A 27,946-nucleotide genomic window follows, 5' to 3' on the forward strand; every position below is an offset into this window, starting at 1 on the left:
TGTGGCCTTATGACCACACGGACGCCAGGGTTCTTTTAGGAGCAGTAACTGCTGCTACTTTATTAATGACATAACTTCATTAGCCATGTTGCCTCCCCATACTGAGGACACGCTCCCTTATACCATTTGCCCCACAGCAGTCCTTTTCCACTAACTATTCATTGGTCAACAACTTTGCCCGGCATCCGCAAACCCCCAGCAACTTCCATGCCTTGACGGCTGGAGAACAAGCAACCCGAGACGGCGAGGCGTCTCCTGAATCACCCTTCTTTGTTCCCTCTAAACTCTTTACATTCCTGATGGCCTCATCGTTAAGAGCCCGATGTTATGGGCCTTGTCGACCCCCATGGCCACACTCCCACAAAGAAGTCACAGTGTTAACAAGAAAATTTATTTATATATGATATTACAACTCTTTATGATTGTTGGGGTGCTCTTATTTTAGTGTGTGTATATATATATATATATATATATATATATATAAACTGTTCAAATAGTTTTATTGGCTACTGTTGCAGAAACTTTCCAGTGCCGTCTTCTTCGGGACTGCTCTCATTACTGCTCTCACTGACGTCATCTGGAGTGCTCACACCATCGTCCTCAGATTCTTCATTACTTTCTTCTATTCTGGAAATGTTTTTCAGGATTATAAAAGTACAACAATTTCTGGTAAGAAAATTAATACTTAAATTAAATTTTATTACCCTGGGGAATTGATTGGTCTATTGGGATTAGAAAATTCTTTTCCTGAGTCAACATCAAATGGATCTGAAAAAAGAAAAGACATATGTTGATAAAGCAGACTTTTTATTTCTTTTTGCGTGTGAAAACAAAACATTGGCAGGGAGGGGAAGACATGCAGCCTGGCCAAAACCTGTTCCACATTACAGTCTTCTTACTGCTATGAGTTTCCCTTCCCAAGGAGTTGTAGTAGCTCTTGAGGGACAGTCAGACTGTGCACATAGGTTTTTTTTTTTTTTAAGACTTTTGGTAAGAAAACATGCATGTTCTCAGAATTGTTTAATTCTAAAAAGGTTATCTAGTTAGTTCACGGCTACTGAAAGGTGAGGTCTAGCTCTCACTGCTGAGTAAAAGTAATGCTAGATTTACTTTGGTCTGCTCAGCTGGGGAGAACTGTTACAAGGCATGGCAGCTGTGATACTACATGCAAAAAATACACAGGACTTTGTGGAAGTCTGCCTTATTCAGCATCGTGATGTTGCCCCTTAACATCTGTCTTCAGTTTAATGTAACTGTAGTTAGGCTTCCAGCAAACAGGACTACTTTATTCAGCCTAATTTGTCATAATGAAGAGATTGAAGTTGAGAGAAACTAGAGCCTGTCTGCCATCTCCTTACAGTAAGGTCCGTTGTCCTATTTTTATTGGACGTAACACCTCTGAAACAGAAATTGATTAGGAACGTGTCTTCATACGGTCTCTTATTGGCTTCGATACAGTCTTTTCTGTGCTGTCTTGAGTAAGCCCAAGCATTCGTCTGTGAATACAACCTAAAATACTGAGACACCAGTAAATTACTCTCCACTTATAAGGTACTTTCATTATCTATACAGGTTTGCTTTTAAACATCTGTTATTGACTATATAAATATATCAATTAAAGATTTTTCCTTTTCTAACTTGCTGTTAGACTATATGCCTGTATTTCTCTTACAGGCCTGCTGAACTACTAGTCCTCTTTACTCATACTCTGCTTTTAATTTTTGTAGATACAAGGAGGAAGATGCATATATTTTTACTCCTTAGTTCTCTAATATCCTTAATTTAATTGAGGTACCTGTTCCACGGTTCAGCTAAATACTTAAATATACTACTATAGGTGTTAAATTGCTACAGTCTTTCATCTTTTTGGGTTGAAAAAAATAAACTTGCTTATAAGAGAATACATAGTAAAAAGACAATGACGTATGTCAACAAAGCTCTTCTTTGCCAATATTTTATGAGTTTGAAGGAAAAAATTGCAAGGAGACTCGTGAAAAGAAAGAGGAGGGAAAAGGGTTCTGCTTTTTTTTTTTTTTCCCTTACCTATTTCTTCTTCTCCTCGTTTCCTGGACACTGGTTAAAAAATCCTTTTCAACCCCGAGCACTTCTTCCTGGCAATGACAAGCTGCATATTTTTCCAAGAGATTTTTGTTCAAGTCAATAAATGCCTTCCCCCATTTAAATTTCCTTAGAAGAAGCGTGGCTAGGTCTGGAAATCCTTTAACAGAAAATAAATTATCAGTGTTCTACAGTGTGAGATTTCACTCAGCTTATTGGTTTCTAAGTTTAGCACCTACCTACATATCGCTACAGCAATGAGATGTTTGCCAGCATTTTTCAATATTCAGGGATTCCAATTTTTAAAAATATCAAGGATTTTTAAAAATTTCAGTTTAACTTGAAATATTTAATTAAAGAAAAGTTAATAGTTGTTTTGTAAGTCTTATATAAAAATATTTTGTACAGGTAACATTTCAGGCTATAGCTCCCACAGTCCTTCAGTAAAAGAGCAGTTGTACGTACCATATTTTCAGAAGGTAAGATCTGTCTGCGGTGTAGTAGAGGAAGTCTGTTCAGTTGTCAGGAAAGTTCTGTGATGAGTTTGCAAAACGGCTCCAGAGGGGGCAATTTCTTTTATTGTTCTTAATCAAAAAGCACCCAGTTTTAGGTTGGATGTTAGGAAGTACTTCTTTACCGAAAGGGTTATTAAGCATTGGAACGGGCTGCCCAGGGAGGTGGTGGAGTCACCATCCCTGGAGGTCTTTAAAAGACGTTTAGATGTAGAGCTTAGCGATATGGTTTAGTGGAGTGCTTAGTGTTAGGTCGGAGGTTGGACTCGATGATCTTGAGGTCTCTTCCAACCTAGAAATCTGTGTCTGTGTCTGTGTCAGTTAACAGCTTTAACCTCTCATGAAGACAGAGGTGACCAAGGAATCACACTGTTTTCTCTATAGTTTTTTTTTTCTTTTTTACAAGAATTTTTCTAACATTAAGTACCACCTTGACAAATCCTGGATCATCAGTTCACGTGTCCTCTTTAGTAAATGACAAACTCCTCCCCAGAGATACCTCAATGGCTACCAAGTACAAACACTTGGAAGAAAACTAGACAATTTATCTCATTATAAATTCAAGACCAAACTGATGACCACTGGGTCAGCGCTACAGTTTATTCTATCGAAAATTATCTCCTCATTATATGAAGGACATGAGAATTTCTGGTACGTATTTCGCATTTAACACAAAGCAGCCTACCAGCAATGCAAAAAGCTGCAGCAAAAGCTTCCACACAAGATAGCTTGCACGGCCGGCCGTAATTTACAGGATGTGCAGCCACCAGGTAAGGCAGCAGCCGTAGATGACTTCCTCTCATTCTCTTAAATGGAGTTTCTTCTAATTTAGCCCATGAGCAATCTATGACTGCAATTCCATTCTGAGCAATGACATGCCTGGAAAGAGAAACATCACTGTATTTGAAAAAATGTGTGTAATTGTATTGATAAAATAAGTTAAAGTGAGAATTCCACTTCATAGTGGTGACCAATTTGCATACCTCCCCCTTTGTCAATAAAAAGTATGTATTTTACAATGATTAAAATACAGATGCAATGAGGCAGGACAATATGTTTTTCTTCACAAACTGCATACAGCAAGTAAGGTTTCAAACTGAAAATGCAAAACTGAAGGATTAAAACATAATGGAAAAGTGTAGTTAAAAGTAACATTGGCGTTCTTAAGAGAACATCAAAGTTCAGGTTTAAGTTCTCAACTTGCTTCTAAAGACTAATATTTCTCTGAATACATCTTTATAAAAATTCTGCAGACACATTTGAAGAACATTCTCAAAGTTCTTCCAGAATAAGCCATAGTTAATGCCTTGTGTTGCCAAAGCCTAAGAACCTGAATGTAGTAGCTATAGGCCCACGTGATTCTGAACACGTTATCCTACAAACCACACACTTTGATCGCACATGTGGAGAAGGCATCCACATATGTTTTTCTCACCTAACTCCAGCTGTGTAGAAATCGTAACTGGACTTTGTAAAATGGCTGTATTTCTCATTCTCATGCATCAATAATTAATATAATGCAACAGAAGGCCAAATTTATCCTGTTGCACAGTTCTGGCCAGTGGTTAAAACGTTCTCCCTAATGCACCAATATGCAGTCTCTGAGCAACACAGAAACATTTGAACCAAATGCTCTTCCACACAGCCTGAGCCTCCACCTGCATCGCAAACAGGCGGTGAGATCACTGGAACATAGGCCTCATCAGCGACTTACCTGTCGGCTGGAGAAACACATACGGTAGCTAGAGGGCTGAGAACGAGGCCTGGGAATCTCTGGCTGAGGCGCAGGGTTCGGAGCAGCCCTTTCCGGGCCAATTTCCTGCCGGTGCATTTCTTGGGATCGCAGTGTCCGAGCTCCCACATGGCAAGCGGGCACGGGAACTTCGCCTCCCGGGTTTCCCCCTCAGCCCCTCGCTCTCCCTCCCGGCAAGCTGAAAACAACACCGCGCGTTAGTCGGGAGCGGCCAGACGTCCCGCCCGGCGCCCCGCCCGCGGCACGCTCCCGCACCTCTCAGCGCGGCCTCCGCTTCCGCAGCGAAGGTGTCGAGGCTGCGGGGGCCGCGCCGCGCGCCCCTCGGCGGGGCAGCGGCACCGGCGGTCCGCGGCGGACGCCCGCCTCGCCTCATGCTGCTGCGGCTGGGCGGCGCGGCCGCTCGGCGGCGGCGGCGCGCGCTTCCGTTTCCGGCGGAGGCGGCGATGGCGGCCGCCCGGCTGCTGCGGGCGGTGGTGGGCGCGGCGCTGGGTAAGGGCGCGGGCGCTCCGCCGCTCGGCCCCTCCGCCCCTCCTCCGCCCGCTTACCGTCCTCTGCTCGGCAGGTTTCCTCGCCGCGGCGGGCAAGATGAAGGTCGTGGAGGAGCCGAATACGTTCGGGTGCGTGCCCGTCGCTCGCCGCGGCCCACCCGGACCTGGTGGGCTCGCGTCCTTCCGCCGCTCGCCGCGCGGCAGCCCGCGCCCTGCCCCGGCGGAGCACCGGGCGGGCCGGGGCCGCGAGGAGGGACCGCCGCGCGCGGTGCGGGTGAAGCAACAGCCGGGGCCGTAACGCGGTCTTAAGCTTGTAACTGTCGTTCTTTTGAAAGGTTGAATAACCCGTTCTTGCCTCAGACAAACCGGCTGCAGCCGAAGATGCCCCTTCTGCAGTATCAGGTATATGCGAGCGTTGCCGTTTCCGTACAGTTTTCATCGTTTTGTGACGATCATTTGTAGAATAGTTTGCTTCAAATATATGCGGGCAAAGACTAGTTTTACTTCTCATGTTGTGAGTCGTGGAAAATAAACGTGACCAGATAAACTTAATTGTCCTTCTGAAGGGTCAAAACCTCGCTTGAGTTCTTTGGTGTTCCACGTCCCAGAGTTGTTCGGACTGCTTTTGTCAAAGTGCTATCCGTATGTTTTATTTTTTATTGTTTGAGGCAGTCACAGATCCTTCTAATCCTTATTCACGCCTTCTTCTTGAAATAATCTCTAGCATTCTTCAGATTGGCATATGTAAGGTATCTTGGCGTCTGATTTGGGTACTTAATTGTTTTTAAAACGACTCTAAGACTAGTCTTGGAAGAAGTCACAGAGGCTCAACTTCCAACTCAAAGCTGTAATATAAATCCAACGCTATAGCACAATAAACAAGAATTAAAAAGTTTCTAGGCTCTTTTGGGGGAGAGTAAATAAAATGCCTGCTGATTACAAACACTAAGCAATATGAAAGGGCAGTAAATGGGTTATGTCTTAAACTGTTGCCTCCTAATCTCAGGTACAGACCTAAACCTCCTTACGGGTTAAGGTTCACTAAAGGCATTTTCATATGGTGACACTGAACATGCTTATCCTTATTTTCATGTGAAATGATTTATAAAACCAAATCAACTACATGTGTTTTGTAAATACTGCATGTGAAAAGTGAATTAGTTAGAAATGGGTTCAGTAACGGTGAGAATGCTAAATGGAACGATGCCAAAAAGATCAGGAAAAAACGTTAAACAATGCGTAAAAAATCCTTGTTTCCTGGACATAGGAACTTAATTGTGGCCAAAAATTGGGAGTGACTATGGAACTGCAGTCTAGGGTGTGGAACCTTGCCTTGCACAGTTATTTCTTTAGCATGGAAAACTGACTTAGTCTTTTCTTTTACAAGACGGTTGGTGTAATACCTCCTATGATTATGCTTTTAGAATGTCTGCCCAGGAAACGGAGGTGCAAATTTAATGCATTCCTCAGAGACATTAAAATCTGATTTTCTTGCTATGTGGGGAGCATCCTACTCATTAAGATACAGACTGCATTTTGTAGAGGGGCAAATCCTTTGTCCAAGACTGTGATAATCTGTAGAATAAATGCAAAATCTATTGGTCAAGAAAATGACATGGGAAAGAGAACCTGCCAATACCCCAGTGGTTAGGGCTTCTGCAGGGCAAGATTTTAGTGTTCTGATCTTTGCTTCTAGGAATGCTTCTCTATATCTTTGGGAAAAAATTAGGTAATCTAGTCCTGACAGTGGAGGGTTAGAGTCTAGTGTGTTTTTATTTTGTTTTGTAATCTCTTTTTCTTCTTCTTTCCTCAAAAAAAATTAATCATTCCATGCAAAGTGAATTTAAATAACTGTCACTGAAATAAGTTCCGTAGCACATAGTTCAGAACTTCTGGCCTGTTTTTTTTGAATGACAAGTTACCTGTATTGATTTTTTTTGACAGCAACGTTGGAATGGTCAGTTCTAGAGGAGTGTTGTAGCTGCTGACCTGTTGGACAGAAAAAAATCATCTTGTTGAATATTATGTGGATTAGGCTGTGAAGGCCAACTGTGAAAAAGGAGTGTCTAGTTTGAGAATCTCAGCAAAATTTGAATACGCAACACTATCACCATTCTGAGCAAAAGGGTTTTATGGGCGTAAATTTGAGGAGTTTGTATGACTCAGGACAGGCAGCTGTCAAGCAAGAGTTTTATTGATTTCAGTATTAGATTTTGACAATATCTGCACTGATGATTCCTTTTATGCATCCGGGCCTCCAGATATTTGTATACAGGTTTCTTGTTTCTGCTGCAGAAAGAGGCTAAACTATTTCACTGAGTGTTGAAGATGAAAATATGTTAAGGATTATGAAACAGACCAATGTAGTACTAGCGGGGACTTAATCCATATAGAAGATAAGTTGTCCTTAAGGATTTCCTTATGTACAGCAGAAAACTAAATTTCTTCTACTCCTTACAGTTTTGTCATCACAATAACTTGTTTGAATTTAACTGAAACAAACTCTTCTTTGATGATGTTTTGTGGTGTTTTTAGGCCCCGTGCATCTCTTTAGGCTTGCTGGCAAGTGTTTCAGTTTTGTGGAATCCACGTAAGTAATGAATATTTGACTATATATTTTTATTAGGAACAAACCAGTTCCTAATTCCCATCTAAAATATCTAAAATATTTCTTCTTCCTTTTTTTTTTTTTTTAAAGGTATAAGTATGAGTTTTGTCCTTTCCATAATGTCACTCAGCATGAACAGACTTTTCGATGGAATGCCTATAGCGGGATTTTAGGGTGAGGCATTTAGACCTGTATGTTTTATCTGTGCTGTTAGTAGACCATTTTATGTGTTGTCAAAAAGAAGGCAACTTTAATATTCTTTTATGGGTCATATTAGGACTTCGAAGGTCCCAAGGTGTTATGCATAAAATTACTTCATCTTGAAATACTCAATTTTTTTGTAGGTTAACACCAACCTCCTGTTTTAACTGGAAGCTTATTAATAACGAGGGCCAACTGAAAGTATGATATGTTTATATGAGAAATCCAATAATGTATAACTCATATTAACAAGGTTTTCATGTCTTTTAACTATTTTCACTTTTAAGTTGTGTATAACTGTACAAAATAAAAAGACTGACTTATGCCTAGTGGTTGTGTTAAACATACGTAATAAAAGGTAGGAAAAGACTCGATGTAGATCCTCAAAAGTGTCCCAAGGTATCCAGAGCCCACTGAGTACCCAAAAGATTTTACAGTAAGCCAGAGCACTGCTTTAAAGTTACTGCCTTTCTAAATATTTTGTATATTGATGTTTGTAGAGTTTGAATGAAGAACTTGTTACTTTTATTTTCATAGAATCTTAGAATGGCTTGGGTTGGAAGGGACCTTAAACATCATCTTAAAAAAAAAAAAAAAATCCAAAACTGCTCTCAAAATAATGTTGATACGGCCTATGTAGCAACCTGGCTAACAAACTTAAGTGGTTGTAAGGTCTTGGCTATAAGAAATGGAAATAAGAGAGATGATTTAGTAGCTTAGTGGGTAGTATTGGTGATAGGAGGACGGTTGGACGAGATGATCTCTTGTAGGTCCTTTCCAACCTTGTGTTTCAGTGATTCTGTGAAATACTGAAACAAAAAAAAATGAAGTGCATACAATTAATTTGAAATTCTGTAAGGCTATTCCTGTATTTCTTCCTGGGTTTTCACATTTTTCTTTCCATTAACATGAAGTAAAATGAGGTTCTGTTTTTCCAGAATCTGGCATGAATGGGAAATTGACAACAACACATTTGTTGGAATGTGGATGAGGGAAGGAGACTCGTGTGAAACCAAGAGCAGACAGACAAAGGTATAATAATGAAATACTTATATGATGCTAGTTCAGACAGCATTCTACGTACTCTACAAACTGAAGCATTCCTACGTGGAAGAGTTCATGGTTTAAAATACAGTATAAAATGTAAAGATGGATTCTGATAGCAACTACATGAATGGATAGAGGTTAGAATCTGAGATCAGAATAAAGTTCTGACTAAATTAAATTACGTACTATCACTGGTGACTTTTAACTCTTTTCCTTGGTAGAATGGAATACTGTGGTATCATCACCGCTGTCAGAAACGTACAGTGCTTTATAATTTATGTCAGGAAAAATAAACAAGAAGTGTTATTTTTTGGATTCACGCTGCTAGTCTATTGTGCTTAAGAACATCCAGAAAAAAGGAGGGAACAGAATTACTGTTAACAACAGTATGCCAAGAAGCTAGGTATTAAAGCCAGGTATTAAAAAAAAAAGTTGAGAGGGCGTGCAGGAGGAGTTAAGGAAAGAATAAGAGATAGGGAAGTGGTAGAGGAACCAACTCATTAGTAACAGATTGTGGTATGATTACAATTTAAAGAAAAAAAATTAAATCCTATTTTGTTGAGTAGTTAAAGTGTTCCTTTTCACATTCAGACTGTCTCTGTGCCAAGTAACTGTTCAACTAGATAGAAGGGTTAGGAAGGGTGTCTGAGACTTGCTCAAAGTGTGACACGTGATTTGCATGTGTCTTTTCTCAATTTATTCATTAATGTTTTTTTCTTTTCTACACATTTCAGTGTTATACAGATTTATAGATACAATGAATTAACCTCATATTCCCTGATGACCATCACAGAGAGCTGAAGATACCATACAGTTCACAACGGGCTTATTTTCTTGTAGAAGACACTTCGCTATTACAACAATGATTGGCAATTCAGTACTAGACAGAGGAATATATAACTGGAATAAAAACTAAGGGGAAGAGATAAGGGACAATATATCTTGGCCAAGGTTAAAATGTTTTGTACTTCAGTGGAGATGCCTTGCTAACATCTTTATTTCCCATAGGGAAATAAATAAATCTACAGAAGGAGTTACTATTCTTGCATGACCCTTGGTACTAGTACTCAGATCTTTCACTGGCATTTAGTTTTGAACATATGTGAAGTACTGGTGCCAAATTCTAAAGATCACAACAAATTTCTAATGTCCAGATGAGTATTGTTCTCTTGAACAGTAAAAAGAAGAGGCTGTTATCTAGCACAGTGGTCATAACTAAATTTTTTAGAATTAATTCTGCTTAAGTCAGAGGAAGTTCTAGAGGGTGTCCTGTTTACCTTCCTTTCTACCCTCATTCTTGCTGGAACTATGGTGCTTGGGAGTCCAAAGAACAATGATAGGTGGGGATCATTTCCCCAGTAGAGGAAAGAATTGTCACGTTTGAGAAAGTAACTTAACTTGTAAGATATGCTATCTCTGCTTTTGTTTCTATGGGTGACAGCACTGTAAGCTTTGAGACAACGGTATATGCAGAAATGCTTCTGTTAACGTTGGAAGACAATGAATTGATCACTGGTGCTGGACCTGTTGAATGTGGAGGTGTTTTACTCATCTCTGTTTTTACTGGTGTTTAGGTTCATCTTGTTTGTGGAAAGAGCAATAAATTGGCTTATGTGTCTGAGCCAAGTACTTGTGTTTACTCCTTGACATTTGAAACTCCTCTTGTGTGCCACCCTCACTCCCTTTTAGGTAAGATTTAGAAAATCATTTGGGTGTGGAACAACAGGCTTATTACACCAACTTCAGAGTGTAAATTTTTAGGATCTTAGAGTTTGTAATTTGATAACAATGAGAATTACATGTAATATGTAATGCTGTGCATTTTAAATCTCAATCATTATAATAAATAGATATTTCTTAAAAAAAAAAAAAAAGGCATTGGTAATATTCAACCAGTCAATGATAGCTGCTGTTTTTTTGAACTGGTCATAGGAATCAATCCTGTAGTATCGGCACATTTACTTACATCACAAAAAGGGAGAGCCCAGTTAGAATTATTTTCAACAAAGAATAAAATATAACCTTATAGCTGAAAATGAGAGAAAAACTTGGTCAGTGGCATTCTCCAGAAATTTAAAATCTGTGAAGTGGAATTTAAGTTTAACGCCAACTCTTGAAAGCCACATGCCTGATACTAGAGAAGCACTTAACTAATGAAGGACATGGTTTGCTTTCCATTTTTCAGTTTATCCAACTCTGACTGAAGTACTACAAAGGAAGTGGGATGAAGCAGAGCAGTTTCTGTATGATCAACTAATAACTGAACAGGTTTGTTAATTTCTTCAAGCTCTATTTGTTAAAGAATAGTTATTGTCAAATAGCTAAACCTGGCTTCTGCAGCTTCTCCTCTTGGAATGGTTGCATTTATTTTGCAGTTGGCTAATAGTACTTTCTGTACTCTGTAACTGCTATATTAATTGATAATTTTAATATTTTGTACAGTGAAGCTTGAGGAATTGGAACAGCCAGTGCAAGTTGCAAGCAGAGGTGAGTGTCAGGTGGACTTATTTATTGTCTCTTGGAAACTTTCTTTTGTAGGGATACAAAAAAATACTGAAAGAAATATTTGAGGAAGCAGGACTTCTAAAAGCAACAGAAGATAAGGAAGTTGAGAAAAAGAACAAGAAAATAGGTCTGCAATTTGAAACAGTGGAGAAGTGCAATAAGGTATAGAGCACAATATTTACAACGTGAAATTGCCACCTTTTTACTGTATGATTCAGTGTGACAGCATTGTGTACATACTCAAGATTTAACTGAAATCTTTTAAAGGGGCTATCTATTTTGGTTTCTTTAGGTAATGGTCTACTTACAAATAGAGTAATCTGATATCTTTATTCTAGCCCTCCAGTCAAAAACAAACCAGTATAACTGAATGGCCATTAGGAAGATGGAAGGAATATGTAGGAATTAGTGTAGGTACATGACTTACGAACACCTTACAAGCGTTCTTCACAGGGAATATCAGTCTGGAGATACAGACATTATAAATGTGCAGTCAGCCTTGGAAATGGTGATGCTTTTCTGTGCAGATTGTTACCCAGACTTGTGCCAGCATGTGGTGGTTGTTGCTGCATTCAAAGGTAGAATGAAATAAGGTGTTTCTATTTCTGAATGACTTTGATATGTGTGAATAGCCCTTCTGCAATAGAATTAAAATGGGAAGATAGAGGCAGAAAGCGTGCTCAGCCTAAAAGAGCACGTTGAACATAATGCAGAGAAGCCATTGTTGTCGTTTTATTTGAAAATGTGGCAAAGACAAACCACCCCCTAGTAATTGAACGCAAGCCAGCAGTGTGTCCTTGCCAGAAAGGCAGCAAATGGTATCCTGGACTACATCAGGCAAAGCACTGCCAGCAGGTCGAAGGAGGTGATACTTCCGCTACTCAGCAATGGTGAGTCCACACCTGGAGTATGGTGTCCAGTTATGGGCCCCCAAGTACAAGAGAGATGTAGGAATCCTGGAGAGAGCCAGAGCCACAGAGATGCTGAAGGGACCGGCATACCTCTCCTAACAGGAAAGGCTGAGGGGGAGGGGCTGGGACTGTTAAGTGTGGAGAAGGGAAGGCTCAGGTGTGAGTTTTCTAAATGTATAAGTAAATGTATAAATACCTGAAGGGAGGGTGGAAAGAGGAGGGAGCCAGGCTCTTCTCAGTGGCATACAGTGACAGGACAAGAGACGAAGGACAAGAACTTAAACGTGGGAGGTTCCAATCTGAACATCAGGAAACACTTCTGTACTGTGCAGGTGACTGAGCACTGGCACAGATTCCCTGATGTATGTCCAGATGGTTTTTTATCATCTCCAGGGTGGGAGACCCCACAACTGCTCTGGGCCACCCTGCTCTAGGTGGCCCTGCTTGATGAGCAGATGACCTTCAGAGGTCTCTTCCTAATTGAACCATTCTGTAACTGCGTGATTATGTGAATTCATGAATGCAGCGAACTAAACTGGCTAAGCTATATATACCTTTATAAAGATAACCATTTTGATGTTGTACTGTTAGGAGCTGAAAAATTCAAGTATTTTTTTTTCCAATACTTACTTAATTGGTGCCAAAAAGGAAGTACTAATTGTAGCAAAGCTTAATTGACATAAACTTGGCTGTTCTGCTAGCCATAGAATCTTAAATAGTTCATCCTTTGCTCTTTCGTGAGTCAGGTAAAAAAAAGGAAAAAATATGCTTCTTCAGTATTTCAGATAAGTGGTTTGAGTCTGAAAAGTGCTAAGCAATCCCTGGCTCTGTAATTTAAAAGAAACTGCTGAAAGTAAGAAGATGAAGTTGGTAGGTCAAAAGTCGAGGTGACAAATTTCCAGACTGACATTGTAATATAAACCTAAATAAGGCTGGTGCTGTAGCAAACATATGAAGGTAATTTTGTGATATGATAAAATGCTAGTTTGAGGAGGGATAGATCTGTGTTAGTTACAGAAAGCATTCCTAGATTTTACTCTCAGATTCATAAAAGCTGGCCCCTTTTTTGACAAGGGGAGAAAAAAAACGTGTGTGTGTGTGTGTGTATATATATATATATATATATATATAAAAAAATATATATATATATATAAAAAGAATAATTTTGTACCTTGTTCTTTAGAATAAGCAGTTTAAGATCATTAGGTCAAAAGCTGTAATAGCTCTGCACAGACAGATTGTTTGATAAACTTCCGTGTTATATTTTTATATATTTGGAGAGTGAGAGAACCTTTTAATATTTCCTTTCCTAGGAATACGAGCAACTTTCTAAAGAAATAAAAATCCTTAAAGATCTATTAAGTCAGCACAGCATTGCATACAAAGGAAATTCTGGTGAGTTTTTGTATGATTCTTTTTCATTGTTTTCTATTTAGAATGCGTGTACCTAATTGTTGGTTTTGGCTACAGCAAGGATTAAATAATCTGTCGTACATACGGGGAAAATTAAATGCAGCTTTGAAAAAGTACCTAGATCTTGATACCTGCACAAGAGGACTTTTGCTCCCAAAAAGTCTCCTGATGACTTGAAATTTCAGCTTTTCTTTTTTCAGAAGAGCTGTGACTGCTATTGTCAGTGATTGCCATGATTCTGCTTGTTTTGAGAAACTTTCTTTTAAACCATTGTCTTTCTTTTCTAGAGAAAATTAATCATTAGAATTTTTATAAAACGTATTTGTGTGCTTTAAGTATGTAACTTGCACAGTATTTCCACTTGCTTGCATGGTAGCTTATTTACTTATTGCAGATTAGAACACTAATCAAAAGCAGAATTCACGGTTTACGCTACTTGACTTAATTCAAGACTATTTAATGAATTCTGTGAGAAAAATGTTTCTGTGTTCTGTGGAAGTAACTGATGTTTTATATTGAATATTACAGCTGAAAATACCAGTATTGAACATGTAAATCATGAAGGGGCAACTGCAGAGACAACTGTTCTTAACAGGTCAAAGAATGATGAACACCTGCATGGAGATATAGGAATTTAGCATGACACTGTGCATGAAGAAACTTGAGTGATAAACAGCAACTTCATGTGAAACGTCGAGCTGGTTGCATGTGTAGAATGACACTATGATGATTTACCTTTTGTGAGCATTCTTGACTTCCGGAATTTCTGCCCTAAAGTAAAAGGAACATAATGGAATGAGGCCTTGCTGTTACTAAGATCAGGTGGCCAGTTTCTGACAACATTTGTAAAAACTTCTGTGCTCAGGCAGGTATTGGGTGTAGGCTTACAGATTCTGTGTCTCCAGCCTCAGCTTTGTTATTTTCTTTGATCAAGCATGGTAACAAGTGGCATGTATACAAAATAGTGCCATACCAGCGCTCTGAAGTGTTGCATGAAAGGTACTAAGGAACAATACTTGGAACACGTTACTTCACCTGTACACTAAAATAAGTGTTTTCTGTGCCGACTCTAGGAAAAAATAAAAATTTCCTGCTGCAGCAGCGCATAGGAAGCAACCCCATCCACCTCAGCTCCGAGGCTGATGTAATCACGGATAGTGGGCAAACTGTTCAGGTTCTCAAGGAAAGCTCCTCTGAAAACACCAACTCGTTACGGGATAGTCGTGTTAAGCGAACACGTGGCAATTCTCCGAATGTAACAATAAAACGTACTGCGCTAACGCGGCCTGTGGAAACATTCCTGCAGAAGTCGGTGGATGCCCAGCAAGCCGCCTCCTGCCGCCGCCCGCTTGGCGAGGCCCCGCAGGCCGACCCGCTCGCGGCCGCCGGCGGCAGGCGAGCGCCCTCCGCGGCGCGGCCGCGCTTTCCGCTTCCGGGCGGCGCGGGGAGGAGCGCGGCGGGATGAGCTGGGCCCTGGGCGGCTGGCGGTGAGGCGGCGGGCGCGGCGCGGGGGGCCGGCGGCCGCCCGTTCCGCTCCGCGCCCCTGACCCGCGTGTCTTTGCAGGGCGCCGCGCCCCGCGCGCCTGCTGGGCCCCCGGAGATGGCTCGCCGGGCGGCGGGGGCCCCGAGGGGGCGGCGAGCGCGGACGCGGAGGGCGGGGGGGCCATCCCCTTCTCCGCCAGCAAGGCCAGCCCGCGGCTGTGGAGCGTCAGCCGGTCTATGGGGAGCGACCACCAGAGGCCGTGGGTGAAGGTGCTGCCTCTCAGTCTGCTGTGCGGCGGGCTGCTGCTCTGGTGCGTGTTCAGGGAAAAAACGGAGACTGACGAGCGGTTGGAAGCTGTGTTTTCCGGTCAGATCGTGGACTCTTTAGATGCGGCACAAAAAAGCCGAGCTCCCTTGCAGCCGCGCAAGGAGAGATGACTGCGGCGCGGCTGCGGCGAAGGAGCTGCCAAAAGTTTACCGGCGTTCAGCTGGCTTAAGGCTGCTCTGACGTTTTAATGGGAAAACTTGTTTTTTCCAGCCTATCACCAGCCTTATCTTGCAAACGCTTCTCTTTTATTTATCGTGCTGCTTTCTTTGTTTGTCTTAGCTTAGTAATTTTCAGGGATAGTGGAAGGAATGCTCTTTTTTCCTGCATTGCACAGCAGGGATGAACAGGATGTACTGCACATCAACCTGTGTTTCTAGATATGCTGAATATAACTCATTTCTTTTCCGTGGATTATTTTTTTTTCTGAGATGCACAACATATTAAAATATCAAAGCAGTAAGTCTGTAAAATCATTGCCGAAGGTGACTTTCAGTTGACACTTCGCTAGTCATGAAGTATATTCAAATTATATGGATGACAACTGTGTTAGTGTATGACTCATTAATACACGATTCTTGTATTGATTTTTTGTAATTTACTAAGTAATTCAGAATTTACTTTTTAAAATGCTTAACGCATAGTCAGTGCTTGCTTTCTGCGCTATAACATTTTAGGCATGCCTAAGTAATGTAAGTAGTTACTGAGATTTTTGCAGGAAATCTAAGTGATTAGCTTGCACTGGGGGCGGGGGGGGGAAACCGTTGTTTCCTTGAACAATGTAGTATATAGTTTTTCCTACAGATTTGCAGATACTTAAAACTTGCACATTCTAGAGACTTTCCTGGGAGAGGAAGAATAAAGATACTAACATGAGTTCTTTTTAGAGTCATTTTTATAAGCTTTCAACTGTAAAAATGCAAATCTCTTCTGTGCTACTGAAGTCCGTAAATAAAATCAAACAAACAAAACAACATAGCAGCAGATAGTAAGACAGGCTGGAGCTAGGGAGAAAAATGGCTTATTAACATGCTTCTCTAATGCTGCCGATTAGGATCTAAGAACAGCAAAGTGGATGTTGATTTTGCTGTGGATTGATGCCTAGTAAATGAGTACAGTTGGTTTGGTACTGTCTTAAGGTTTAAGTTGTCTTGGGATTTGACTTCTACAAGGGAATGGTGCAGGTGAAATATATGCAGGGGGGCGTCATAGCAAATAAAATAGCGATCCTGACTTACGGATGCTGACTTAAAGTGCAGTGCCTGCTATTTTGACTAGCCGCCTTTTTCTCTATTCTGTTGAAACAGTGAACTTAGCAAAGTGCTGCTTTGCTGAAGGAAACAGAGGGTTCCGCTTTAGTGTGTGCCATGTTTTCAGGTGATGTGACAGGCGTCCTGACAAAGCCCCCACTCCACCTGTAAAACTCCTTTCAGTTTCTTATTTTTCAGGTGCTGGGGAACTTAAACATTGCCTGCCGCATTCTGCTGTTAAAAGCAGAGAGTTTGAGGCTGTCGGATGAAGCTCGCTGAAGAAGCTGCGCGTGCTCGGTCTCGAACGCGCCTTCCGCAGGGAGCTGCGGGCGCTGGCTGGCGGCGGCCGGAGGCTTCTTGCGGGCACGCGTTACCGGGGCCGGGCGGCGGAGGGGCCCGCGCTGGGCCTCGCTGCGGGCCTGGCCGCGGGGGGGCGGGGCGGGGCGGGGCCGGCGGGGTCGCGTCGCGGGAAGGCGGGGGGGGCGCTGTCGCCCACCGGGGGGCGGGGCCGGCAGGACCGGGCCGCGCCTGCGCCCTGTTGGCCGCGGGGGACGATGCCGTCGGTTTCGAAAGCGGTGTCGCGGGGCGCAGGGTCCGGTGGGTCTCCGCAGACTGAGCAGCCGACGCATTATACGTAGGTACCGCGCCCGAGGGGCGCCCTGCTTCCTGGGCCCCGGGGGGGCCGCGGGGAGGGCCTCAGGCCCCGAGGCGGCGGGGCCCGGGCGCGTGCCGGGCCTGCCCCGCGCGGCCTCCCGGTCTGGCGGCGGGTCTGAGGAGGTCGCTTGGCCGGCCTCCACCGCGCTTCTTTCTCGGCTCCGGACGCCGCGGGGAGGAAGCCCGGTTATGTGTAGGCCGAACGCAGGCGGCCCGGGCACGGCTGGCCGCGGAGCGCTAGCGGCTGTTGGCGCCGTGCGTCTGCTCCCGCGGTCGTCCCTGTCCAGTCCGTCCTGTGAGCAGCCGGCATCCTCCGGCAGCCTGAGCTTCCCAGCACGCTTTGGCATTCCAGGACTGTTCTCAAGAAGCTAAGAAAGCTGTCCTCCCGCTTCTCTTGAGCATTGCCTAGCCAGTCGCAGCGCGAGCTCGTGGACCGCTTCTCTGATGATTCCTGCAGACCTTCACATGCTGGAAGACAGCTTCGGTGTTCTCGCTGGAAACGACAGCTTTCGTCAGATGCAGTCTGTTAAAGTTCCTGCAGCCTCCTAGCACTACCGACAGCCCCGCTTGTATAGGAGCACACGCTCCCCACAAATGCGGAATAATTTATCGCTTAATTTTGGCATTCCTTTCCTCCCATCCCCCATATCATCACTTTTATCGTGCCCTGTTTCCAGCACTCTCTGAAGGACCACAAGAACATAGCCACTTACCTAGATACTGCTACGGTCCTTTCTACAGCTTTGAACATCCAAAAATTCTATTCCCCATTTTTTCCCCACAGTCCTGAATAGTTTAGAAATTAAACTTGAAGGCATGCTTTATAACTGCATGTCATCAAATCCCCTGTATGCATATCTGAGTAGTTAAAAAGTAAATGATGCCCTTGATTCTCCCTAATCCTTCCCTCACCCGGTATCTTCAATCCCCCCTGTAGCCTGTTACACATGCTGCACCCTTTTTGAGACCTCTGGGAAATCCAAGGTTCTTCTATAGAGCCCCTGGGTACTCTTTCCAATGCAAGTACTTAGAACTTAAGGGATCTAATGAGCTTGTTAAATTGGCTAATAGATGCATAAACAGGAAGAAGTGATGTCTTATATCCTTTGACAAATGCTATAGTAATGCCGAGTCTGGAATGATATTATTATTGTATGAAAAGGCTCAGACTTCCTAAATAGCTTCTATGAGATGCCAATGAAGGACTGTCTTACTAACACCTAAGGAATCTTCAAAAAGACTTTCAATTTGTCTCAACGCAGACATAACAGTCCCTAAAATAAGTTTGCTGAAGTCTCGTAGGCCCTGATAACCTTCTTAAACTACTTTTAATCCTCTAACTTTCGATATAGCATGTCCATGTTCTGGGATTACTGTGATTAAGCACCAGTGTTTAAGTTAGATGTGGTATTTAGCTAAAGTAGCCTTTGTTGGACTATTTTGTGTGGCAGCAATCTATATGAATGCTTATTCAAGTACCTTGATGGATTTATAATCTCTGCTTGGTGGTTATTTAGGGCAAAATTCTGAATACTGTGGTTTTAAAGTTTATTTATTTATTTGATTTTAGTTCAGTTACATAACGTAGTATAATTTGCCAGGCATTCCACTGTATTTTATTCACAATGCATCTGTCATAAAAGAATGAAGTCACTTGTATTCAGCCACTAAACAGTAAATTATGCATAGGAGCTGAAACTGTATGCAGGTACATTTGTAAATTTTTTCATGGGCTAAATGCACAGAATTGTCAAGTGCCCTGTTAATACTGTAAAAATGTGCCTCCAATAAGATAAACTTGTAACACAGTTTAATTTTTTTAGGTATCTAAAGGAATTTAGGACAGAGCAGTGCCCCCTATTTTTGCAGCACAAGTGTACCCAGCACAGACCATTTACCTGTTTTCATTGGCATTTCCTAAATCAGCGTCGTCGTAGACCTATACGAAGGCGTGATGGGACTTTTAACTACAGTCCAGATGTTTATTGTACAAAATATGATGAGACTACAGGAATCTGCCCAGATGGAGATGAGTAAGTGGTTTCTTTCAATCCTAAGTGTTTGTAGTATTAATGAATTTACAGAAAGATGTTAATTTCTCCTTAGCAAAAATGATTGATAGAATCCTGAAGTTTGACTGAGAACAACTTTTTATAAATGATTTGCCAATTTGTGACACATATGCTTTTATTTAAGTATGTATTCTTTAGGCTATCGTAGAGTTAAAACCATGATTTTGCATTGTAACCATCTTTAAAGCATAACATAAGAAATTAATTTTCTGGTAGTATTGTTCCTGTTGTTGCTGCATATTTTTTTGGCAATTGTGCTGCCTTTTTGAAATGGCATGTGCGAATTGTATTGGATAAAGATTGATGGGTAGTAGAGGAGAATGGCTGGTTTTTGATGCCTCCACAGAGGGAAGAACAACAGAAGAAGTTCATAGTTCGTTGTCTGTCTAGACCGTTAGTATTTGTATTTCCATGGACATGTTATGTCTCTTCTAGATAAAGACTACAGGGGACACGTGTAGTGACATGGGGAGGGGGTGAGGCTTTGTGGAGATGAGAATGAGCAAATAGTACAGTATGGCAGGCAGATATATATATATATATATATATATATAGGAGCTGGGTATATTGTGGTCATACATCATAGAGGAGCTAGCTTTATCTGCAGTGATGGAAGCAAGGAAGGACTTCGGACAGAGAAAACATCCAGGAAATATATAGTTATGCTGCTCATTTGTTTTGAAAAAGAAAGATAGTCATTTTGGTTATTGTAGTGTTTAGCAGCACTTATCATGGATCAGATACCTTTTGTGTTATGGGCTGTAGTCACAGAAGAAAAAAAGGTGGATTTTTCACAGAGGTGTTAAACACTAAACAGCAAAGATAACAGGAGAAAGTAAACAACAAAAAAGCAGTGGGCAGTGTGACAGTATTTAGAACCATGCCCAAGCAATATAAACAAACAAAAAAAAAAGTCTTTGAGGGATGATTTGAAAGAGAACAATTAAGTACTTTTTCAGATGTTTGTAAAGCACTTCTGCTAGTTCTGGGGCAGTATGAGCAGTTCTTGTGTGAACATCAACAAAAACATAACGGATGTTTGTGTCATGTATCGACCAGGGGCAAAAACTGACTTTTCATTATTGAGTGATAGTTATTGATGCTAATGGCAGAAAAAGGAAGCAGTCTTTTAAAAGGATGTTAGCTAGGTAAGATTGCACTGTTAGAAGCAAATAAGAGGGTGTTTCAATAGCTGGGAAGTGACATGAAAGTCTGCACAATCTTTTGCTGTAGATGGATTGGAAAGGCTGTACCCTACAATTGCTGAAGATTACTCCCAGGTTAGAAGCCTATATGGCAAGGGATGATGGTCATATTGTCTGGCATAACAGAAGTGCAGAGGACTTGACAGAAGTAAAACCAGTAGTGAGATTCAGACCTCTGTCTTAGCATGTTGTGCTTATAGTTTGCATTAAATAGATAGGTTTGGGAGTTAACAGCAAAGAGGTAGTGGTTTTAAAGTTTGTGTTTTGCAGAGAAGTCACTCAGTTGCAGAAGGATAAGAGCAGGGACTAAGGTTAGAGTCCTGTGAGACACCTCACCGGAAGTATAAGAGAATGTTGAAGTTGGAAGATACGTTGCAGGAGAAATTGAGAGGAAAATGCGAATGTAACTGAATTCTCTTAAGCAAAGAAGGACAGTGTTTTAAGAGAAAAAAAGAGTAAAGCAGATGGTAAATTAAGAAAACGAAAATATAAGTGAATAAAGAAAATGGAGTCTGTTTTCTTTCATTCAGTTATAAAGTGAAATTATTGGAGATGTTTGTGACAGAAGATTCAGCTGGCCTTATTTTAGATCTGGTACTGAGATTTCGTGGCTAGAAATGGCAGTCAGCTATTGTAAATTGATAGCCAATTGAGGCTAAGGTAGAATAGAAAAGGTATATAGGACAAATAGTTGGAAAAGGCAAGAAAAATCAAATGTAAATTTCTTAAAGATAGAAGAATCCAAAGCATGTCTGTAGTGGCAGAAAGAGAAAATGGAGGGAAGCACCAGCATTTCTGAGAATATGCCCACAGAATGGCAGCATTTCTGCTACAGAACTCAGCAAAATATTTCTTTTTCCTTGTTTTGTCTTCTGCCTAAAATTTAGCTTTTATTTGGAGCAATTTCAGATTGTTAGAAAGAGGTTAGAAACGGCAGTGCCAGGACACCCCTGTTTTAAGCTATCCATGCCAATGTGCTTGTATTTTTTTGGCTTTTATGTGTATCTCTATTTTCCAGTTCTGCTCATCTGAATACAGTTAGTTTAATGGAGTTTGTGAGTTAATGTAATGCTAGCAATTAAGGAAAAATGTTGACATCCATAATTGTTCTCGTACTTCCAAGAGAGCTAAGTAGAAATTGTTGGGTTTACCTCAGCTTGGCTGTAGTATTTCATCCCAAAGTTCAACTTGGAATAAAAGGAAGCCTAAAAATTTAAAGCTGTTTAGAAGAGAGTTTTTCTAAGGATAGCAAATTAAAACAATCTGTTCTAAGGAAGGTCCTGAGAGAAAGACTAGATTAATTTAAGAGTTAGAGGAGTATATTATGAGCAACGAATAATGGTCCTCTACATTTAACATGCGAGAGAAGTGATACTTTTTTTTATCTGATCTGTTTTTAACCGTTGTAGTCAACTGATGTCAGATTCTAAAAGAGAAGCTTATTTTGGATATGTTAGTATCCATAACATCAGACTTCTCTAAGACTGAAGGAATTACAGTGAATTAGAGTGAAGTCTACTACAGAAGAGCGCTGTGAGTAACTCTAGGAAAAAATGTCAGTGACTCAGAACGGAAGTAGAAATTTGTGGTTCTTTTCATACATTTGAGGACTTCTAGTATTTCCCTTTAAAGTGGATGTTTTTGTTTGTTTGTTTATTCTTAAAGGATATTTTTGGAATGTTTATGACATTGTGAATTAAGAAGAGTGTGGAAAGGAAAATTCTTTACTTAAAGGGTGGTGAAGCAATGGAATGGGTTACCCAGAGAAGCTGGGGATTCCCCAGCCCTGGAGGTGTTCAAGGCCAGGTTGGATGGGGCTTTGGGCAACCTGTTATAGTGGGATCAATCTCATACACTAGAGTTGCAAATTCTATGCAATTATTCTAAGCTGGGAGATGATTGTAGAAATATGGGCCATGAAATAGTTCTGTTAATTTCCAGGGAAACAATTTTTTCTTTCTAAACTTTTTTTTTTTTCCTAAGGAGTAAGTGATGTCTGAACAACCTTAGTACTAATGTGTGGCACGTAAGAATGACTTTATAAGTTTGCAGCCATGTAATGAGATGATAATTAAAATTTACCATTTTTAATCAAAATACTAAATTTGTTGAAAGCTATGTATTACAATGGTTTATATTACTGGGAGATGAGTGTCTGGAGAGCAGCTGTGCAGAAAGGTGTCTGGGGGTGCTGATGACAGCAGGCTCCACATGAACCAGCAGCGTGTCCCGGCAGCCAAGAGGGCAAACTGCATGTTGGGGTGCGTTAAACGCAGCATAGCCAGGTGGTCAGAGGAGGTGATTCTCCCGCTACTGTATTTAGTGTTGGTGTGGCTTCACCTTCGATACTGCATACAGTTCTGTGCTCCACAATATAGCCTAGGCCAATGGCAGGGGCGTTGGAACAAGATGATCTTTAAGGCCCCTTCCAACCCAAGCCATTCTATGATTCTGTGAAAATTCAGATAAGAGTCCCAAGCACACTGGATTGCCTGTTTAAATCATTCCTTTGGTGACATGAGGAGGATTTCAACTGTATGGGACTTTTAAGGCAGCTAGCAAGATGTGTGGTAGGACAGCCGTGTTTTCAATAAAATTCATATTTTATATATATATAAATCTGTACGTGTTTATATATATTCAGATTTTTTATTGATGTCACAAGTATCGAGTCTTAGGCCAAACAAAACTAGGTTTAACTGAGCAGACGCAAGTGTCTTGTGCCACAGCTTATGCTTCTTTCCCGGGTTGTTTTGGGAATCCATTTTGTCTTTATGTGGGAAAAATTGTATCCTGAATATTGCAGTCCTTCTCACTTGGCGTGTAACAAGCTGTGTCTAGTCTGTCTGACACATCTATATTCCCCAATTCTGTCTCTCTCTTTTTTTAAATAGTCATTTAAATATAATTGAAGGCTTTAATGTTTTGTGGGACATCCACTGATAAGGTGATTCCTGTAGGGAAAAGCCCCAGCTATCTCATTGCTTCCCCTCCGATAAGGGACGACGGACGTAGAGATAAGCAGTGAAATGTAAACCTTTAGAGTTTTGCATGGAGGATGTTTATTTCTTGTTTCCAACAGGAACCAGCAAAATTGCGTAGGTGAAAATGGAGGTGTAAGCATTATGCATAAGAATATGACAGAGTATTCTCACCTTTGGGGTGTGCATATGAGTGAAGGATTAGAGTTTGTAATGATCAGTCTCCTGGTCTGCTTTTCCATTTAAGTCCTGCACAAATTATGCTAGTGGTTCGACAGTAGCAATAATGAAAACATGATCTCAGATTGCAGTTCCTTTTGTTTAGAGTTCAGTACAAGACTGATGCTGGCAAAAGTATCTGACAGACTTGTGGGTTTTCTTGTTTTTCTATATCAGTAGCAATTCTAGCAGAACAGGAGGGCTGCATAGCACAATTCACACATCACAAAGCATTTCTTACAAAATTTAGATTAGGCACCAAAATAAGTCCTACAAAAATTGCATCCCGTCTTATCAGGTAGAACCAGGAAGTGTAAAAGAACTACTTCTAGATCCTGATTTTAGACTGTGTTTCATCTTAGATTGAAAAAAATGAGATGCACACTGAATTTGGTATACCATGTCTTCCCACTAATTTATTCTGTTGGGATTTAAAGAGATATAGGTACAAATCACTAGCTGCAGTCCATTTATCTTGTTTAATAATATTTTTACATTCCTAGAGGGAAGAAACTTGATTCTTAGAAATCATAAAGATTATCGATTCTTGGAAGCCAGTGCAAGCTGCGGGTGTTTTAGCACAGCAGGAAAAGTATATCATTTTGGCTTTAATATATAAATACCAAACTTGTAAGTTTTTTCAAACAATTTGTTTAGTTTCTAAGTAATCTTTTTAAAATACAGTAGATAAAGCTTAGGCCAGCATCAGTTCTTATGAATCTTAAGCTCTACTTAGTACTTCACCATTCTTCCTCCATCTACAAGAACACATTTCTATAGGATTTTTTCATTTGATGTTCTGTACCACTCTCCGAGTCTTTTGATGCAGTTTCTTTTTCTTTGGGATGTGGGAAAGTAATTTTTGGAGATAAGTATTTTTTCAAACCCAGAGGTGACCAAAATTAATTACACTGAAATAAACTGGGGGAGAACAGACATGTCTGTATGTTTATTTATTTAGTTATTTCATTTGTTTATAATTGGTAGTTAGAATTATAATCCACGCATAATGTTAGCGATTTTAGAGTACAGACAGTACCTCACATAGTTGTGTGTGAAAAATGGTTAGTATATCTACAAAGATGTTTCGCTGATGCAAGAATTTTCTCTTCCTTTTAATAGAAGAGTTGTTTTAGATTTGCTCTCAGGTTGTTCAAGAAGTTAAACACTTATAAAGATCAGGCAGAAAAAAAATCACGATGCTTCAAGTACCCCTTGATCTTAGATGACGATAGCATTAAAAAACAACAAACACTTTTTTTGGACCTCTTAGGGAAGAAATGACTTAAGCTTGTATCAGTATGGAGGATGTAATTTCTTAGTTCAGATGTTGTTGCTTGTTATAGTAAGCACATGGGTGCTTACTATGTTTATTAAGGATATCTTTGTGAACCATCCTGCTATAAATTCTTATAACTCTAGATGAGATTTAGAAATAGATTAACATTTTTAATTTTCAAGTTGATCTGTAACGATAATTTATTTGGGACAATTTCTGTTTGAAGAATCCTGCAAAGTTGTTTGTTATAAGTTAATAAGAGAGAGAGTATAATTCAGATTTAACCATTTAAAAATGAAACTCAAAGCAATGCTTTAACTTTCCTCTTTCTACTGTATAGTTGCCCTTACCTGCATCGAACGACAGGAGATACAGAAAGGAAGTATCATCTCAGATATTACAAGACTGGAACATGCATTCATGAAACAGATGCCCGGGGTCACTGTGTGAAGAATGGAATTCACTGTGCCTTTGCTCATGGGCCACATGACATTAGACCTCCAGTATATGATATAAGGTAGTCTTGTTTCAAATTTTGCAGACTAGTTAGCAGGAAATACCATGTCTGTTACCGCCACACACCAGAAAATGTCGTATGCTTTGCATGAAAGATGTACTTTCTTTTGTATCTATAAACATAAGAACGTATTTTACTGTGCACCAAGGTAGCACACTGATGATAGATCTAAGTACACTGGGGAGTACAAACAGTAATGTTGTGTATCTTGCATTTTCAAGAGACATCTATGTAATTCTTATGACTGATGAAAGACAAGATATTCTGTGTTATGCCTTGTAAATTTGCACATGGTTTTTACATTTACAAATTTATAGTGTTTTATGTCATCTTTCAGTTTCTGAATTTGTGTTCCACATTTTTAAACGGTCTGTATACACTTGATAGGAAAGAATAGCAACTCCTAGAGAGCTTTGAAGCCTTGGAGAGTGACAAGTATCACTTTCTGGACAGTGGGAGAGCATTCTGGGGAAGCGTCAATATATGTTTGCCCTATTCTGACACTCTTTCTTTGGCATTTGCTGTTGGCCACTGCTGGAGACAGAGTTCCAGGCTTAGGAGAACCTTTGATTTGAGCTGGTATGGCTGCTATACTACATTCTCTCCTTCGTTATCCGTTATTCCCAACCGTATGTTGGGGGATCATATTTTGAATAAATTCATACTTTGCCACAGAATTCACTGCTGCATTGCCTGGTCACATACTGTATGTGTACTACTGTGTGTATTACACGTTACTTATATAGAGCTTTTCTTTACAGAAGACTCTCCTCCATCAGATAGCTGATGTTTCTGCTGCGAGACATCTGTCCACATCTGTCCATTTTTTTTTTTTAAACTTCCCTCATTTAGCATATGCAGTATGATACTATGTCAGTCTGAATGCAGAACAATTAGTATTGTTGTAATCTTTTCTAATTAGAGGACTTCTGAGGAGTGGCTGAGGTCACTTGATTTGTTCATCCTAGAGAAGAGGAGACCTCATGGCAGTCTACAGCTTCTTCATGAGGGGCAGTGGAGGGGCAAGTGCTGCTCTATTCTCTCTGGTGACAGCAACAGGACCCAAGGGAACATTATGTTCAGGCTGGATATCAGGAAAAGTTTTTTTTCTGAGCGGATGGTCGAGCACTGGACAGGATCCCCAGGGAAGTCGCAGCACCAAGCCTGTTGGAGTTCAAGAAGTGTTTGGACAATGCTCTCAGACATATGGTTTGATTTTTGGGTGGTCCTGTGTGGAGCTGGGAATTGGACTCAATGATCCTTGTGGGTCCCTTCCAACTCAGGATATTCTATAATTCTATGATTCTGTAATGTGTTAGAATGAGGAACCAATGTATGCCAGTACTGAAGCCAAGCTCTGTTTTCTGAATGTCGTTTGTTTGCGACTGGCTGCATACAAAGCATCAGGAGGAGCTGAAGACACTCATGGTAGGGTTCTACATTTTAACGGCTTGAACCTAAAAGTAGGCTGCCTCAGACATTGGTGTTTGTGAAAAACAGTCATATGCCATTGCTTCTCCTGATTTCAGGCATCCAGCATTCATAAGGAAGTCCAAACAATCAGGCATTTTTGTTTGGTGATCTTTTTGCTCTAAGATGGCCAATGATACTAGGGTTTCTTCATTATAAGTAAAGAGCAAAGAAATCACAGTAAATCAGTGATGCAGACATTAACGTTGTTTCCCGTAAGAGACATGTTTTTCAGCACATTCACATTAAAGAAAAAACATTCTTTAGAAACAGTACCTCTTCTCCGTCTCATTGCCCACATGCTCCTTGAATCTGTGAAAGACATATTTTGACAGTTTGAAAGGTTCTAGACTAGGCTTTGGGGTTTGTCACATTTTCTTTTCCTTTTTTGAGATTTTTCTTCTTGGAGGACACTTGGGGTCTGGGAAGTTCTTGAAATGCTATGTAAATGCTATAACTACTTACATTATAAACCTCTGTACCTTTCAAATTCCTCTTCAGAGATCCTTGTTTTAGTAGGAGTATTTTGGAATAGGAGATAAGCTCCTCGCGTATGTCTTTGAGAGAGCAGTGCCAATTGAAAGTAGAGACTTTTGATTCTCATGAAGACAGAGTACTATAGTTCCACCTCTGGTATTTGGTTCCCCACCTTGTTTCTTCATTGTTTCAAAGTCTGCCTAATATAATTTTGCTATAGTATCTTTTTTTTTTTTTAATAAAATAATCCATTGTATGGGTTTGCCATTGTCGAATCTCTGTACAGCTTGATTTTGTTAAAAGGGTGTAAAGGCGTTGTCTTGGGTTTTCGGTAGTGACTTTATACCACTAATACAGTAAGTTTTAGTTTAGTAGTGGACATTTCTGATCTTTCACCAAGCTTGTGGCTGCTTACCTGAAAAGCAGCTGTAAATGCTTGCAGAAGAAGTATTCCACTTCCTCATAATGATTGTCATTTGCTACTATGTCTCCCAAATGTCTTGACGTACTTTTTATTGC

General features: G+C 40.7%; 3 protein-coding genes across 16 annotated transcripts in view; 2 read left to right on the forward strand and 1 right to left on the reverse strand.

Annotated features, from left to right (window-relative positions):
* Positions 1 to 375: 375 nt before the first annotated feature.
* Positions 376 to 27,771, reverse strand: TSR3 (TSR3 ribosome maturation factor). The gene is given in 10 exon segments (XM_040574095.1): positions 376 to 627; positions 705 to 768; positions 2,044 to 2,056; positions 2,058 to 2,218; positions 3,256 to 3,449; positions 4,285 to 4,501; positions 4,579 to 4,706; positions 11,932 to 11,937; positions 14,765 to 14,772; positions 27,767 to 27,771. Coding segments are annotated over 7 exon segments (978 nt in total). The 5' UTR covers positions 4,697 to 4,706; positions 11,932 to 11,937; positions 14,765 to 14,772; positions 27,767 to 27,771; the 3' UTR covers positions 376 to 416.
* On the forward strand, positions 4,743 to 14,776 carry GNPTG (N-acetylglucosamine-1-phosphate transferase subunit gamma). The gene is given in 12 exon segments (XM_040574096.1): positions 4,743 to 4,812; positions 4,886 to 4,940; positions 5,147 to 5,193; positions 5,196 to 5,213; positions 7,347 to 7,401; positions 7,510 to 7,593; positions 8,559 to 8,652; positions 10,242 to 10,356; positions 10,853 to 10,935; positions 11,206 to 11,334; positions 13,397 to 13,478; positions 14,025 to 14,776. Coding segments are annotated over 12 exon segments (918 nt in total). The 5' UTR covers positions 4,743 to 4,766; the 3' UTR covers positions 14,135 to 14,776.
* The window catches only part of UNKL (unk like zinc finger), a 59,498-nt gene continuing 46,494 nt past the window's right edge, over positions 14,943 to 27,946 (forward strand). For 5 of the 14 annotated variants that reach the window (XM_040574081.1, XM_040574076.1, XM_040574080.1 and 2 more), the window contains exons 1-4: positions 14,943 to 14,983; positions 15,061 to 15,289; positions 19,134 to 19,240; positions 25,304 to 25,480. In XM_040574081.1, coding sequence (XP_040430015.1) covers positions 14,958 to 14,983; positions 15,061 to 15,289; positions 19,134 to 19,240; positions 25,304 to 25,480 — 539 coding nt within the window. In that variant the 5' untranslated portion in view covers positions 14,943 to 14,957. Of the gene's footprint in view, positions 14,984 to 15,060; positions 15,290 to 17,025; positions 17,188 to 19,030; positions 19,241 to 25,303; positions 25,481 to 27,946 lie in introns of those variants that run through there. The other 9 variants (XM_040574086.1, XM_040574082.1, XM_040574077.1 and 6 more) reach the window with 6 other exon arrangements.

This window comes from Cygnus olor, chromosome 15 (genome assembly GCF_009769625.2).
Source record: "Cygnus olor isolate bCygOlo1 chromosome 15, bCygOlo1.pri.v2, whole genome shotgun sequence".
Lineage (NCBI taxonomy): Eukaryota > Metazoa > Chordata > Aves > Anseriformes > Anatidae > Cygnus > Cygnus olor.